This window comes from Papaver somniferum, chromosome 1 (genome assembly GCF_003573695.1).
Source record: "Papaver somniferum cultivar HN1 chromosome 1, ASM357369v1, whole genome shotgun sequence".
NCBI classification, from domain to species: Eukaryota; Viridiplantae; Streptophyta; class Magnoliopsida; order Ranunculales; family Papaveraceae; genus Papaver; species Papaver somniferum.
In genome coordinates this window covers 100,453,834-100,468,339 of record NC_039358.1, presented here as the reverse complement: position 1 = coordinate 100,468,339, position 14,506 = coordinate 100,453,834, and the positions used below count along the sequence as shown (strand labels likewise).

General features: G+C 37.0%; 2 protein-coding genes across 2 annotated transcripts; both read left to right on the top strand.

Moving 5' to 3' along the window:
* Positions 1-1,607: 1,607 nt before the first annotated feature.
* LOC113295266 (cytochrome P450 97B2, chloroplastic-like) lies at positions 1,608-8,518 on the top strand. The gene is made up of 14 exons (XM_026543620.1): positions 1,608-1,837; positions 2,042-2,225; positions 2,332-2,439; positions 2,811-2,895; positions 3,100-3,338; positions 4,510-4,683; positions 5,384-5,431; positions 5,571-5,630; positions 5,793-5,879; positions 5,993-6,081; positions 6,647-6,738; positions 7,099-7,160; positions 7,776-7,925; positions 8,003-8,518. Exons 1-14 carry the CDS (start codon positions 1,686-1,688, stop codon positions 8,219-8,221), a joined length of 1,749 nt encoding a protein of 582 aa, XP_026399405.1. The 5' UTR covers positions 1,608-1,685; the 3' UTR covers positions 8,222-8,518.
* Positions 8,519-8,894: 376 nt separating this feature from the next.
* Positions 8,895-9,380, top strand: LOC113331579 (defensin-like protein). The gene is made up of 2 exons (XM_026578283.1): positions 8,895-8,992; positions 9,078-9,380. Exons 1-2 carry the CDS (start codon positions 8,920-8,922, stop codon positions 9,263-9,265), a joined length of 261 nt encoding a protein of 86 aa, XP_026434068.1. The 5' UTR covers positions 8,895-8,919; the 3' UTR covers positions 9,266-9,380.
* Positions 9,381-14,506: the final 5,126 nt, after the last annotated feature.

Here is a 14,506-nt window from a genome sequence, read left to right as displayed (position 1 = left end):
GGATTCCCAAAAGAGAAATTGGGTCAATTGTCCAAATATTTTTAAAACATGGTTCTAATGGACGAGTAAGAATTAGTATGGGTGAAATGGACACCAAAAAAATAGCAAGAATGAATCTAGATTCATCCTGGCTTAAACTTAAAAAATAGCGAGGGTGAAACTGGATGCATCCTGATGTAAATTAAGAATAAGAATTTTTTTTTGAAAATGGGTAGGATGAAACTGGTTACATCCTGGCTATTTTTACATTCTCGTCCATTTAAACAGTATCAAATTTTACATGTCTTTTTCACCCAGAAATTGTCGTTATTGGGTTAATTGACCAATTTTGTGTTCCCTCAACCTTAACACTTTCACATCCTTTTCTACTTCCTTTATTATTTTTCTTTCATAGTTCTATAATCGTAGCTACCAATCCGTAAATTTTTGAATTATTGACTTGATTAGTTAATTATTGATATTAGTTAATGGTGATTTTCACACTCCTTGTGGGAACTAACCGTATATGTTATTGTCTACATCCTCGGCATTGTGCGTTTACGGTATTAAAAGACGGTATGTTTTCCGACCATCAAATTTTTAGCACCGCTGTCGGGGAGGGTTACAAATTACTCTCTTGTTGATATCATTAATTTTCTAGTCGTAGATTAGAGTGTATTTTTCAGTATTATTAAAATCTTAGTAATTTTGAAATTAAATACCTGTAAATATAAAAAATAAAATAAAATAAATCACATTTGAGAAACGTACCAATAGTTTTTAATATATTACCTCTTTGAAAGGCAAAAGGCAATACTATATTAAAAACTAATTTTCATCAAATCGACGAAAATGAAAGACAAATACAAATACAAAAGTCAGTTCTTTCTAGAGACAACATCCCAATTATAAATAAGGGTACTCAAGGAGTAACCTTCAAAAATTATAATGTTCAAATACCAACTGAAAAGAGTACATTTAATCACCACTATTAGCTGATTGGAATTTCTTTTCTTGTTGTTATGAATCATATTATTGCGCGTGCTCCGAATAGTCCACCAGATTGCAAACCACAAAATTCCCTATATCTTTTTTGTCATTTTGCTATTCTTCTTGTTAGGTCATTCCTAGATATTAGATTTTATGCTTTCTGAAAACAGCCATTTAGCTCACAAACTATCTAAGAAATATTTCCATATCTTTCTAGCCTTCAGATAATATAAAATCAGGTAATTCTGAATCACTTGTTCAACATTACAACTAAGAGGAAGGATCTCCTTACACTCCTATTATTCTCACACCATCTCACATTTCGGAGGATTTTTTTTCTTACTAAATTTTAAACGACATCGTATTTAAGGCTAATATATTGGGATATGCTCGTCTTACAAACATCTACATAACCACAAAAAATGAGCATATTCCAAAACGTATGCTTGAGAAACTGAAAAAATTAATTAGCCACCAATTAGGCAAATGCCGTTTAGCCATTACATAAAATATACAGATAAGGGTTACTAATTTACTTCAAAATTAACATTTAAATTTTTAGCGTGGCAGAAGTTGATTGGATGTGTACGAGTCATCCACTTTGAGATTATTTTTGTTGGTAAGTCATCCACTTTGAGATTCCAGACCAGTCCAGTCTTTCTTTCCACAACCCAAAGGGAAGATTAAAATTCTGAAGGGAAGATTAAAATTCTGCTATGGCTACTGCTAGTGTGCAGCAGCTTCCAATGCCTGTTCATGGCAATTTCCATAGAATCAATTCTTTTGATTTTGGTACTTCGAGATTAGCAAATTCATACTCAAAAGCTACTCTTCAGATATTATTTCAGAAAAATCGGTGTCGAATTAGGTACACATGCTTTTTCTACTCACCGCAGTATATAAATTGAATCTTTATCATTCGTATCTACATAGTTCAATTGAGAATTATGTATGACTTCTACAATTAGAACTGTTCAGTAAAAAAAATAAAAATAAATTAAGGGTTGTGATTTTCATGAGCAGCAGAGTAATTTATTGATTAGAATTGTGTGAAAATTGTGTCTTGTTTCAGATGTCAGTCTACAGATACAGAAGAAGAACCGAAAATTAAGCGAAATATACTTGATAATGCAAGCAATCTTCTTACTAATTTGTTGAGTGGTGGAAACCTTGGTTCAATGCCCATTGCTGAAGGTGCTGTTACCGATTTGTTCGACCGACCTCTTTTTTTCTCTCTTTATGATTGGTTCTTGCAGGTAAACATGTTTTTAGCCTTATCCCTAGAGACTTTACTAATGCTTGCAAATGTGTGTTAAAGTCACGTATATTTTGTAAGAAAAATTATTTTGTTGTTGTTGGCAGCATGGCTCAGTTTACAAACTTGCATTTGGACCAAAAGCATTTGTTGTCGTATCCGACCCCATTGTTGCGAGATATATCTTACGTGAAAATGCATTTTCTTATGATAAGGTATGATATCATACTTTGAGAATTTTTTCTTGTTTGATTCTAATACTAGTTAGTATTGTGTTTTGTTGTGCATGCTTCTGCAGTATTTTTCTGTGTAGCATATTTCATGGTTGTCAATGTAAATAACATCTACAGTCCTGTCACATTCCATCTTTTGAGTCTATTTGAACTCTTAGTCTGAGGACTCATCTTCTTGCTAGCCACTTAAATCATATAGGTATATAGTACGATCAACAACGCTTTATTTATCATCTATTAACAATCGTTTACTCTAAAAGCTTCTATATGACATCATTCTGTAAGCTATAACATTGTGAAGCACTTAAGTTGTTCATTTGATCTTTTATACCCCTATTTCATCTTTCAATTAGGGAGTACTTGCTGATATCCTAGAACCGATAATGGGAAAAGGGCTTATACCTGCTGATCTTGAGACTTGGAAGCTAAGGAGAAGAGGTGAGCATTAAGATGTTTTTATGTACATCTAGGCATGCCTATTCTTTCAGAAACTTCTAATTACATTATGTTATCCCTCCTATCTTCTAGAATTTCACCATCTAAATTTATTGATTTCATGTTCTCCGCATTGCAATTTCTGGTGTTACCTTTATATGGTAATCTGGTAATGCAGAAGCTTGATTTTGTCCTCCTGCATTGCAGTTATTGCTCCTGGTTTTCATACCTTATTCCTGGAAGCTATGGTCAAAATATTCACTGATTGTTCAGATAGAACCATTACGAAAATTGATAGACTTTTGGAAGTAGAGGAAAGACTTGGAGGAAACACAATTGAGTTAGATCTGGAAGCTGAGTTCTCAAATTTGGCTCTTGACATTATTGGGCTTGGTGTCTTTAACTATGACTTTGGCTCCGTCAGTAAAGAATCTCCCGTAATTAAGGTACGAAGATTAGTTTATAAATATCAAGTGTCTACTATGCTGTTGTTTACAGTCGATCTGTATACTTTAGTGTTTCTCCAACAGCCACAGGTTATGCAATATTTTGGTTAGTATACATTTAAAGTTCAATCTGGTTTATATTGGCAATACACATTAGGTTGAAGATGTAGAACAATTGTTTCATGCCCTTTGTGGGTGGTATTTGGCCAGAAATGTTAATGGTTTTCCATTAAAATACTTTCACTACTTGCAGGACAAATTGATTGCTATTGATTAAAATGCTGATTCATAGATTGCATTGATAGAATGCCAAGGTAAGAGTAGATGCGAAGTGCCGAAGTCGCAATTTACCTAGACCACAGGGTATCGTAATTTTCAGATGTCATAAGAAGCACATTCTGTGACATCTGAAATTAATATTGTTCATCTGAAAAACTTAACTCGTAGATTACAAGGATTTTACTCATTGAGACAGAGGGAAGAGATGGAGTTCTAGCAGTGAGTCAATCTCTTTCTCTGTCTCTCATCATGTTATGGTATACCAAGAAAGATATCATGTACTACTGCCTCATGGATGTACACTCTTGTGTTATACCTAGAGGGCTTTAATGTATGACAGATAGCATGCAAGTACTTAGCCCAATTGTAAGTCTGTAACTATGGAAAACAACCAACAACAAGCAAAGTGAATCTTTGTTCCTTTTGCCAACTCTCTATCAATAGTTCTCCCGCTTCGTGCAGGTGTTCAAACAATAAAGCTTAATCTTGTCTCACAGTTATTGCTTAAAACAAGCAGCTTTGCATATGTGTACATGATCTGGTACTGCTTCACATTCAGTAGAGGGATTCTCGCTATGTTGCTAAAACTTGGACCCATTTCCGGGCTCAGGATGTTTGTTTTAATATACGGACAAAAAAAACTTTCCCTAAGCCGTTTCAATGGTGGAGTTTGGAAATGAAGGGGGCGCTTGCTGCCAATGTACTTTTTAATTATATAGGTTTGATCAAACAATGCTAAGTGGACTCATTTACGGAATGTAAGACTAGGGGTTTTTATGTGTTTCGAGCAGTAATGTATATCTCTGAAGTGGTTTGCTGTAGTCCATTTGGTTTGAACAGATACTATAAGCCATGTTGATCACTAATTTATATGTTGTTGTTTTCACTGTAGGCAGTATATGGTACTCTTTTCGAAGCAGAACACCGATCAACTTTCTATATTCCTTATTGGAAACTCCCCCTGGCAAGGTGGCTGGTTCCTAGGCAGCGTAAATTTCAGAATGACCTTAAGGTTATCAACGACTGCCTTGATGGGCTTATAAGAAATGCAAAAGACACAAGGGAGGTTAGATGAAACCTTAGCTGAACAAATTGACATTTTAAGTTCAACTCTCATGATTTAATTACTAATGATGTTTTATTTTCATGAAAAGTAAATCACGGATGATTTGAAAATTTTATAATCGATGGTAAAATGTTCTTTTTTTTTTTGTCCTTTTAAATGATAAATATGTCTCTGAAACAGATAAATTGTACTTAGAATATTAAGCTCTTAAATGATCCTGCAGAAACACTATAAATTGTGTAAGACTGGCTTTTTATGTTGTTGGATCTGTAAGAAGATATGGTACAATGTATAGTCGCCGTCTTACAAGAAATAACCTCTCTAGTTAAGATCTCTTGTTGAATGATGGTGCATTGTTTATGAGATTACTGAATCCTTCCACCTTGATTCTGGTGAGGCTTGATTGGTTTCTTGAGTTTTTAATTAGATAATGTTTACAGCAATCAATGTGGTTGAACTTGAAGTATTTCTGTTCGAGCTGTAAGTTATAGTTAAGTGGAAATCCTTTAGTTCCACTAAAGCAGAATTTTACGCCTTACATGTATCCTTAATAAATTTAAGAGTCATCATAAGAAACCAGTATTTACTCTTTACATAAATATAAACTCACAGCACAATAATGTATGCTGTTTCTCATGCATAGACCTCAAAGCGAAACATTTAGTCAGTTTTTGAGTTCGACTCTCTTATTCTTCTGCAGGAAACAGATGTCGAGAAACTGCAACAAAGAGACTACTCAAATCTGAAGGTTGATTTGACTTCTCCAAGAAACTGTTAAACAGATTCCACCTTTTTTTTAAACTCAAGATTTTTTACTCTCGCATATAACGTACTAGAAAAGCAAGTCCCAATGAATGTTGCACTTTGTCTTTGCGGTAAGCTTGCAGGATGCAAGTCTTCTTCGTTTTCTGGTTGATATGCGTGGAGCTGATGTCGACGACCGGCAGGTAAACTATCCAACATTCTTCATTTATTACATCTACATACACGTAAATTGTGTGTTTCTAATATTTACGCCTGTAATTCTTACTTTCTTTTCCCCCGCAACTGAATTTCAATTTCTGTTTGTATGGTAAGTCACTATTTTATCTCTTACTTTGATATTACAGCTTCGGGATGACCTGATGACCATGCTTATTGCTGGACATGAAACAACTGCAGCTGTTCTAACTTGGGCTGTTTTCCTACTTGCTCAGGTTCATACTGCAGTTCCTTTTAAAATAAGACTTACAGATATAAACTGTAAAGTTTGCTTTCTATTGAGAGTTATCGGAAATTTAGCTGTTTTGAGTTTAGTTCATAAATACAGAACCCTGAAAAAATGAGAAAAGCTCAAGCTGAGATTGATTCTGTCATTGGTCGTGGCAAAACAACTTACGAATGCGTCAAGAATTTGGAGTAAGTCACACTTGCTTGTGGAAGTGGTAACAAAATCTTTGGTTCTGGGTATTATCTGTGAAGTTTTTATCAAAATTAACTTTTTAAATGTGTTATTAGTCCACAGAACCATTTTATACAAGAAGAAGAAAACTGAAAAATGAATTATTGTGTTAAAAAATTGAGAATACCTCTTCCAAACTGAACTAGAATGTTATAGGGCACGTCTGCAAATTAAATCACCTAAATTTAAGTGTGTACATCACATTCATGATCATCATTTGTCTTGTCCAACAATCCGAAACTTTCAAACTTTAGCTTCCAAATTTATCTGGATTCTGGACCAACTAGATGAATGATATCAACTCTATATATGCCGATCACTAACTTTAGAGCAGAGAAATATAAGATATTATATGACAATTCAACTTTTCTAACACGTACTTCGTTAAATACTTTTTGTAGCGTATTAAACCTTGTGCATGTAATATCATATATGTATATTCAAGCTGGTATTGCGTTTATTGGATAGGCTTTATTTCTAGGTTGTTCGAGTACTATTTAACTGTAAACCTTTTTCTTTTAGGTACATAAGACTTATTGTTGTGGAATCACTGCGTTTGTATCCTCAACCCCCATTGCTTATTAGGCGTTCCCTCAAATCTGATGTATTGCCAGGTACCTGTTCTCTCTTACACCAAGATGTAGGTGTTTGCTGAATCATCTGATACTCTCTCATATGAATGTTACGTAGATTAGATAATTACATGTTACTTATGGATGCAAGTGGGACTCATCCCAGACTTCCTCGTACAACCACCAAGTGTCTAACCGACTCCACATCATTAGCTCTATATAACTGACAGTTGTGGTTCATCGGGACATTATGCAATTATGCAGTTGTGGTTCATCTGACATGTTACTTAAATGATGATATATTATATAACTGACATGTGTATCACCTTCTATTGCGATTACCTTCTTTACTTGAATTTTATGGATGTGTGGATGATGCCTAAAGTTCAATCAATTATGCAGGAGGATACAACGGGGAAAAAGATGGATATGCAATTCCTGCTGGGACCGACATCTTTATCTCTGTAAGTAGTCCTTTTAACATCTAGTACATCCAGTAAGATTTTATTCTAGCAGGATATGGAAGAAGTTCTCAAGCTAGTCTGTTACTTTTCAATAATAAGTTCTCAAGTTAGTGCTGACTGGGAAAGACTGAAATGCTTGAACATTCTGTAGGCTTTAGATTATTACATGAGTCAATAAATCAGAATCAGAATATGCAGCAACTTTGGCTGTTTCTATCTTCAGATTTGCCCTGTACTGATATATTGTCTAAAGTCTGTGATTAAGAGAAGGGATTTCCTCCCAAGGAAATCAAGTAGATGGTTGCAGGTGTCACTGTAGTACAGTGGTAAAGTGGGTGGTGATACTGACAGCCTGAGTTCCGTACTCGTCAGCACCTAAATCCTTCCTACTATATGGTTATCATCTTGATTTTGTATTTGCCAAACTCTGCTCTGATTTAGAGAATGAAGGAGAGAGGATGTTAGAAAATTGATTCATGATTCTATGGATCTGGTACCCATGATTTTGTGATACGAACAACATGAGATGGTTATTGTATACCTCTTTCGTTTATATTAAATTAAATCAAATTCCTGACTTGAAAGTTTACAAGAAACTAACTTGTTCTTTTCCAGGTTTACAATCTTCACCGGTCTCCATATTTTTGGGATCGGCCTAATGATTTTGAACCAGAAAGGTTCTTAGTGCAAAAGAAAAGTGAAGGTATAGAAGGATGGGCAGGTTTTGATCCTTCCAGAAGTCCTGGAGCAATGTACCCCAACGAGGTACAAAATACCTACTACCAGATTCAATTGATATATAATTTCGACGCTCATACTTTAACCGTCTCTTCGATATTCAGATCATTGCAGATTTTGCCTTCTTACCATTCGGCGGAGGGCCACGTAAGTGTGTAGGAGACCAGTTTGCCCTGATGGAATCTACTGTAGCATTAGCTATGTTGTTACAGAATTTCGATGTTGAGCTTAAGGGATCTCCAGAGTCTGTGGAATTAGTTACAGGGGCTACAATTCATACTAAGAATGGTCTATGGTGCAAGCTAAGAAAGAGACATCAATGATCGAGAGACCGAGTCTAAAAGCAGTTCCTAACATCCTGTTAAGCCACTATAGCATGGCGAGGCTCTGTTATGGAATTTTTGATACTACCCAAAAGGCACGGAAAATATCGTGCATTTGGTTCACTCACACATGCTTTATTTTTAGAAGCGACTAGCAAATACTACCGCAAGTTCCAAAATTTGTACCATTCCCTGAATTTGTAATTTTGTACCGACTTAAAATTTACGGTGTGGCACAGATCCTGGTATGGTATCATCACTGTATGGCTAATTTATCGTGAGCAGTTGTGTTTAAAACTATCGTGCTAACTACCTTCTAGTTCCGTCACTGATCGTATGGAGAAATATGATGAGCCTTGTGTCATATACTTTGACTGCGGGTCATTAAATGCTACTCACATAATATCTCTAGTTGCCTCTAAACCAATAAATTTTCGTGGGTGTTACGCCCTGGACATTTTTACAAAAGGTGTATGCAAATGGTGATTGAAATGGTAAAACTTGGACCTGCATGCAATTTAGGTGTCACCATCACTTTGAACGCATGTCAAAAGGCAGTAAACACGTATCGACACTTAACAGCCACGTAGTGTTTTTATTCTTGCCATTTCCCTGGTTATAAACTAGCTAGCTAGCTGCATTGGTTGTATATCCATCCAAACCATTTCAGAGAGGTAAAGTTGTATAGTGCTTCAGTCATGAAGAGTGGCATTCGCACCAAGTCCGTTATTGGCTCTGTTTTTTTCTTCATGTTGCTGCTGTTAACCTTCCGTAAGTTTCTCATCCCTTGCTAGCGTATATATTTTCATTTGGCTAAAACTTATGACTATGGTTTGGTCTTTTATGTGATTCCCAGAGGAGGCGATGGTGATGAGGGTTGATGGTGCTAGGACAAACAGGATGTGCGACTCAAAAAGCCATAAATTCAGAGGGCTTTGTGTTAGTGACACCAATTGCCGAAACGTCTGTCAAACTGAAAGATTCTCAGATGGTCATTGCCGCGGAGCCCGCCGACGATGTTACTGCCAAAATCCTTGTATTTAAACGAAAAATGATGATCTAGAAATGAAGGTTTACTCTTTTGTTCAGAATTGGCAATTCGAGAGAGTAATGTTAATTTGGATCTACAAATGTATGGAATAATATGTCTCCCTTTTAACCCATGTATTTGAACTTGCAAATCAAAAAGAGAGTTGACTGAAATTCAGTTATAATTGCATTCTTATCAACTTAGCCTGTGACCTCCGGCCATCTGTTAACAATCCAGCCGCTAGAAAAAAATCCGCTCCCCAAGTCTTAATTTTCTGGACCAACATCGACGCATGTGCTGGTAGCGACCAATCAAGATTCTTTTATTTTAACTATTCAACCAATCGGGAAGATAGCGGCATAAAATGCCATTCAAAAACATCTCTTGGTTCCCCACCTTAACCCCACTTCGGAAGAGTTCGCTGGTACAGAAATTGTTTGCGTTAATAGTTAGCTGGTAGGCTACCTGTAATCGCATAATATACACCGTAAACGTGGTAAGATCTCAGACCGGAAGCAGCCTATGTTCGCCACACAAGAAGCACTGCAAAATATACACCGTATGGTAAGATGGACAAAAACGAGGTCGTGGGACAAACGAGTCACCCACCAGAAGTAATATTAAAAACCTTTTATCTTAAATAATTTAGTTAATTTTAATTTAATTTAATTTTATTAGATGGTAATTAATTTTTACGGTTGGAATTAATCCAAACCTGGACGAAATAAATTTTTACGGTTGGAATCAACCAAATCTGTACGTAAAATCAATTTTTACGGTTGGAATTAAAAGGAACCTGGACGTAAAATTGAAATTTACGGCTAGGTTGACGAAAGGAAAATTCAGTAAACTAAACCTAGACGTAAAATTGAAAATTAAGGTTGGAATTCAACTAATCCTAGGCGTAAAATTGAAAATTACGGTTGGAATTCAACTAACCCTAGACGTAATACAACATGTAAATCAAAGTTTACGGTTGAATTGAACTAAACCTAGACGTAAGTTCTTCAAAAACTAAATTACGGTTGAAAAATCTCAAAAACTAAATTACGGTTGAAAAATCTCAAAAACTAAATTACGGTTGAAAAATCTAGTAACGTACCCAGACGTAACACTAGCAAAAAGTAACTAAAATCCTAATTTTACTTCGATTTCATTCAATCTAACCTATTTTATGCACAAAAACAAGTAAACAAAGATGGGTATGTTCGATTATTACCTTACATACACCATGGGTTTGTTAGATGAAATGAATTCAAATGGATTTACGATGAAAAGGACGAAGAGAAAGAGGAGAGGAAGAAGAAGAGCAATTGAAATGTGAAGAATGAAGAATAGAAATTAGGTTTTGATTCTGTTTTTAAGTTTTAATTTTAATTGAAGGGTAGTTTGGATAGTTGATATTGAATCAAAAGTACCCCATAACCAGATTTTTGGTCACTAAATATCCAAGTGAAACCTCTCTATTGGATGGTGACGATAAAAGTAGTTTTCATGTTTTTGGGGAGAAAAAGTAGGACGTGATTTTAGTTAAACCTAACTTTTTATTACGTGTAAATAAAAGAAGAGGGGTCACATACTTAGAGTATGTGGCCCGACCACATCGTAGCCTGGCGTGATCCCAGACTGGAAGCAGCCTATGTTCGACACAGACGAAGCACTAAACGTGGTAAGATCTAAGACAGGAAGCAGCCTATGCAGCTTATGTTCGGCACACACGAAGCACCGGAGCAATCCTGATTCCACTTAAACAGATCTCGAGACAGAGTTGTGCGAACAGTTAGGATTTGATTCTACTTAAACAAATCTCGAGATAGTTTTACGAACAGTTAGAAAAAGAGCCGTTATACACGTGTGAGTCTGCCCACATAGCATTTAATGCTTACAACTACCTCCACTTAACCGGATCCTCCGTGTGACGAGCTTCTAGCGAAGCACACAACACCAGACAAGACCGTGAAGTCACACAAGCTACGCAAAATACCCGGTCTGGCGGTCTTGAAGATCGCAAGAGCAAATGGTTGCACCCAGACAAAGTTCTATAAATAGATGGCATGAGCTTTGGAGAAGGGAATGGACATTGCAGGAGGAAGAGTCAGGAGTAGAGTGAGGGACGACATTGTAATACTTAGTTCTTATCCTCGTAGACGTAGGTTTTGATTGAACCACGTTAAATCCTTTGTATCATTTATATTTATAGCACTTTATATTTTTGGTACTTATTATTTACAATTCATTTACATGTATTGGTCGAATATGAATGAATTTACTTGAGCGTACCAAGAACCTTGCTAGATCACTGGTTGGGTTTTTAGCGGTTACTGTTTAACGGTGGAAACAAGAAGATTTATCGATAAAAGATTTTTTATCTTCCCTTCAAAAACTTTCAAGACAATAATTTTTGTTTTAATAATTTTTTATTTCATGGTGTAAATATTGCTTTATAGTAGTCATGATTATCCTCAAAAGACAACTTTATATGCTTCATAAATAACAATAAAGAGTGCAACACTCAAAGATCATATGAAAAATCAGTACAGCATTGATAGCCTTTTATTTCTCCTGAAACTCAAATCATAAATATATGGTACATATGTTGAGGGTGTGTGTTTCAAAATATTCTCTTCTCACATTATCTTGGATTATTTGAAATGGTAAAGTTACAAACAGAAGACACGCCACTGAATCACATTACGATATCTACGAACAGTTCTCTACCAGACCTGGCTGACTATCCATTATAAGTCATTCTTTCGAGTATCATGGAACGCAAAACAAGAGACTCCAAAAGGACACATCATGGTGAATTTTATATTTACTTAATTTTTTTTGCTAAGTGTTAATTAGGGGCCAAATTCCGATGAAACTTGAGCTTATAGAAATATATCCGTCTAAAAGGATGCCACTATTGTTTTTTTAACTTAAGGAGTTTTCTTCTCTTTTGAAAAAATGATTCACGTTGTAGCACACCGCCCATAAAATCGAAGGGAGTTTGCGCTTTGGCTATCTTTTCGATCTTGCGAGGTTATCGTAGAATGGGATGGGAAAATCAAAGGAAATACCACATACCTTAAAGCTTAATTCACGAGCAAGTTCCAGAGAGCAGCCAAAGAAATTAAGCGAACCACCGAAAAACCAGATTGAAGTCGCATAAAGATAGCTAGGGACAAAGCTGAAGCGAAGCCAAAGCAGAGGCAGAAAAGGCTGCCAGAGAAAAAGCGGTTAAAGAAAGCGTCAGGAAAGGGAAGCTAGAGCGGAAACAACTAAAGCAGCGGTAGTCGACACGCTAACAACAAGAGTATTGGCCAATAAGGCAGCAAAGGCATTGAAAGTACCGAAAGTGGCTCTCCAGAATGACACAATAGAACAGACCGGCGAGACGCCGAGAATGCAGTTATTAAAAATGCTAACACTTTCGGAGCCTGTGAGTCATGATTTGATTGCAGGCGGGATCTTCAATCGTTTACCACAGAGTGGGGTCATTTAGGAAATTTTTATGGACCAGAGAATTCCACTTAGGGAGTCAATGATTCGCAGCAGAGATCCTTAACACATCAATCAGATCACGAAGGGGCATCCCAGGTAAACGGGTGTCATCATCGAGTAGACAAGGATAATCAGATCGTTATCAGCCCAGAACCGCTGGCTGTCAGGCAAAGAAGGAGGAATGTGATGAACATCCCAAGTGATCCATCACATACGTCATCCGGTTACAGAGGTACGACCAACCAGAACCAAATGAAAGATATGTATGAGCATATACGGCATCCGGTTACAGAGGTACGACCAACCAGAACCGAATGAAAGATATGTATGAGCATACGGAGATGTTGAGGGAAGAGCTGAACGGTCTGAAGTCTCGTCAAGGAGGCGGAGCACGTCTAGAAGAAGTCATATACGAAGCTCGCACATCGTCATTCGTGTTTTATGTCATGAATGCACCTATGCCCCCCTTCACATGTTACAACAGCACCGGTGACCCTATCATCCATTCGAGGTACTACGCACGTGTACTCGTACATTGGGAAACTAATGATGACGTCATGTGCAAGTATTTCTTATCCAGTTTGAAAGCATCAACGCTAACTTGGTTTGAAAATCTCCCACCTAACTCGATCAACTCCTATCATCATCTCACCACCAAGGTGTTCTTAGAGACCTACATGTATAACATGACGACAAAGGCAAACATGGACAAGATATTCACGTTAGCTACCAGACCTCGGGAAGAAGCTGAGAGAATACATCTGATAAATGGGTGAAAATCCATCAATCAACTAGAAAGGTAGATCTAATCGTCAGTATCAATTGTTCCAAATATGGTTTCGGCAGGGAGCGTCGGCTGCTCATCGCACTCGATCGGTGAAACATGCATCGGAAAGATCAAAGCGCGCAGTGAATGCAAGCAACCAAGAGACGAGAAGCGAACCCAGAGAGACCGGTAACCATTTGCAAAAGAGAAGGATTCAAAGACGGAGTATTCACCAAGCTGAACAAAGGCATCAGGTAGATTTTGGGAGAGATCCGGAATCGACCGAGCTTAAAATAACTGTTTTCAAAAGGAACTCAACCTGAGAAGTCAAAGAACAATAAAGACTACTGCGAGTATCACTCGTTCTATGGTCACACCACAGATCGTTGCAAGAATATTAGATTTGTCATCCAGAACATGATCAATGAAGGGAGCTTGCATAAGTACATCGAGCCCATTATCACGACAACAACAAATGCAGTGAACAAGTAAGTTCGTCTTCCGAAAGGTCATAAATATCCTCACCTTCTCGCACGTTGAATAGCAACTACCGTTGTAGGTGGCAAACATCAACCGAAGAGCGTGCAAGAGGGTAACAGATCACGATATTTTTTAGATCCAATATCAAAGTTGCAGAACCATGGGAAGACTGGATGACCACCCTCTAATTTTCTCTACAGAAGATGTTGACCAGGAGGTCAGGACCCACAATGACCTATTCCTGATGACTCTTCTTGTCGACAAGTTAAAACACTCTAGTATCCTCATTGATGGGGTTGGTTGGGGAGGGGGAAGCTCATTGAATGTCCTCTTTTATGATGCCTTCCAGAAAATAGAATTCGCAGAAGACAAGCTTTCCAGCTCAAATTACATCATTTACGATTTCAATAGGACCTGTTAAAACAAATGGATAAATCCCGCTAGAATTGCAAGGTTGGACCGATGCGCATAATCACAAGGTTCATCACAGTGGATACTCCATCACCCTACAACGCAATCATGA

Excerpts from the sequence above, each read along its gene's own strand:
- LOC113295266 (XM_026543620.1), top strand. The coding sequence starts at position 1,686 with ATGGCTACTGCTAGTGTGCAGCAGCTTCCAATGCCTGTTCATGGCAAT. Across the intron at positions 1,838-2,041 it reads AAAAATCGGTGTCGAATTAG|ATGTCAGTCTACAGATACAG; the intron begins GTACACATGCTT and ends GTCTTGTTTCAG. Across the intron at positions 2,896-3,099 it reads TTGGAAGCTAAGGAGAAGAG|TTATTGCTCCTGGTTTTCAT; the intron begins GTGAGCATTAAG and ends CCTGCATTGCAG.
- LOC113331579 (XM_026578283.1), top strand. The coding sequence starts at position 8,920 with ATGAAGAGTGGCATTCGCACCAAGTCCGTTATTGGCTCTGTTTTTTTC. Across the intron at positions 8,993-9,077 it reads GTTGCTGCTGTTAACCTTCC|AGGAGGCGATGGTGATGAGG; the intron begins GTAAGTTTCTCA and ends TGTGATTCCCAG.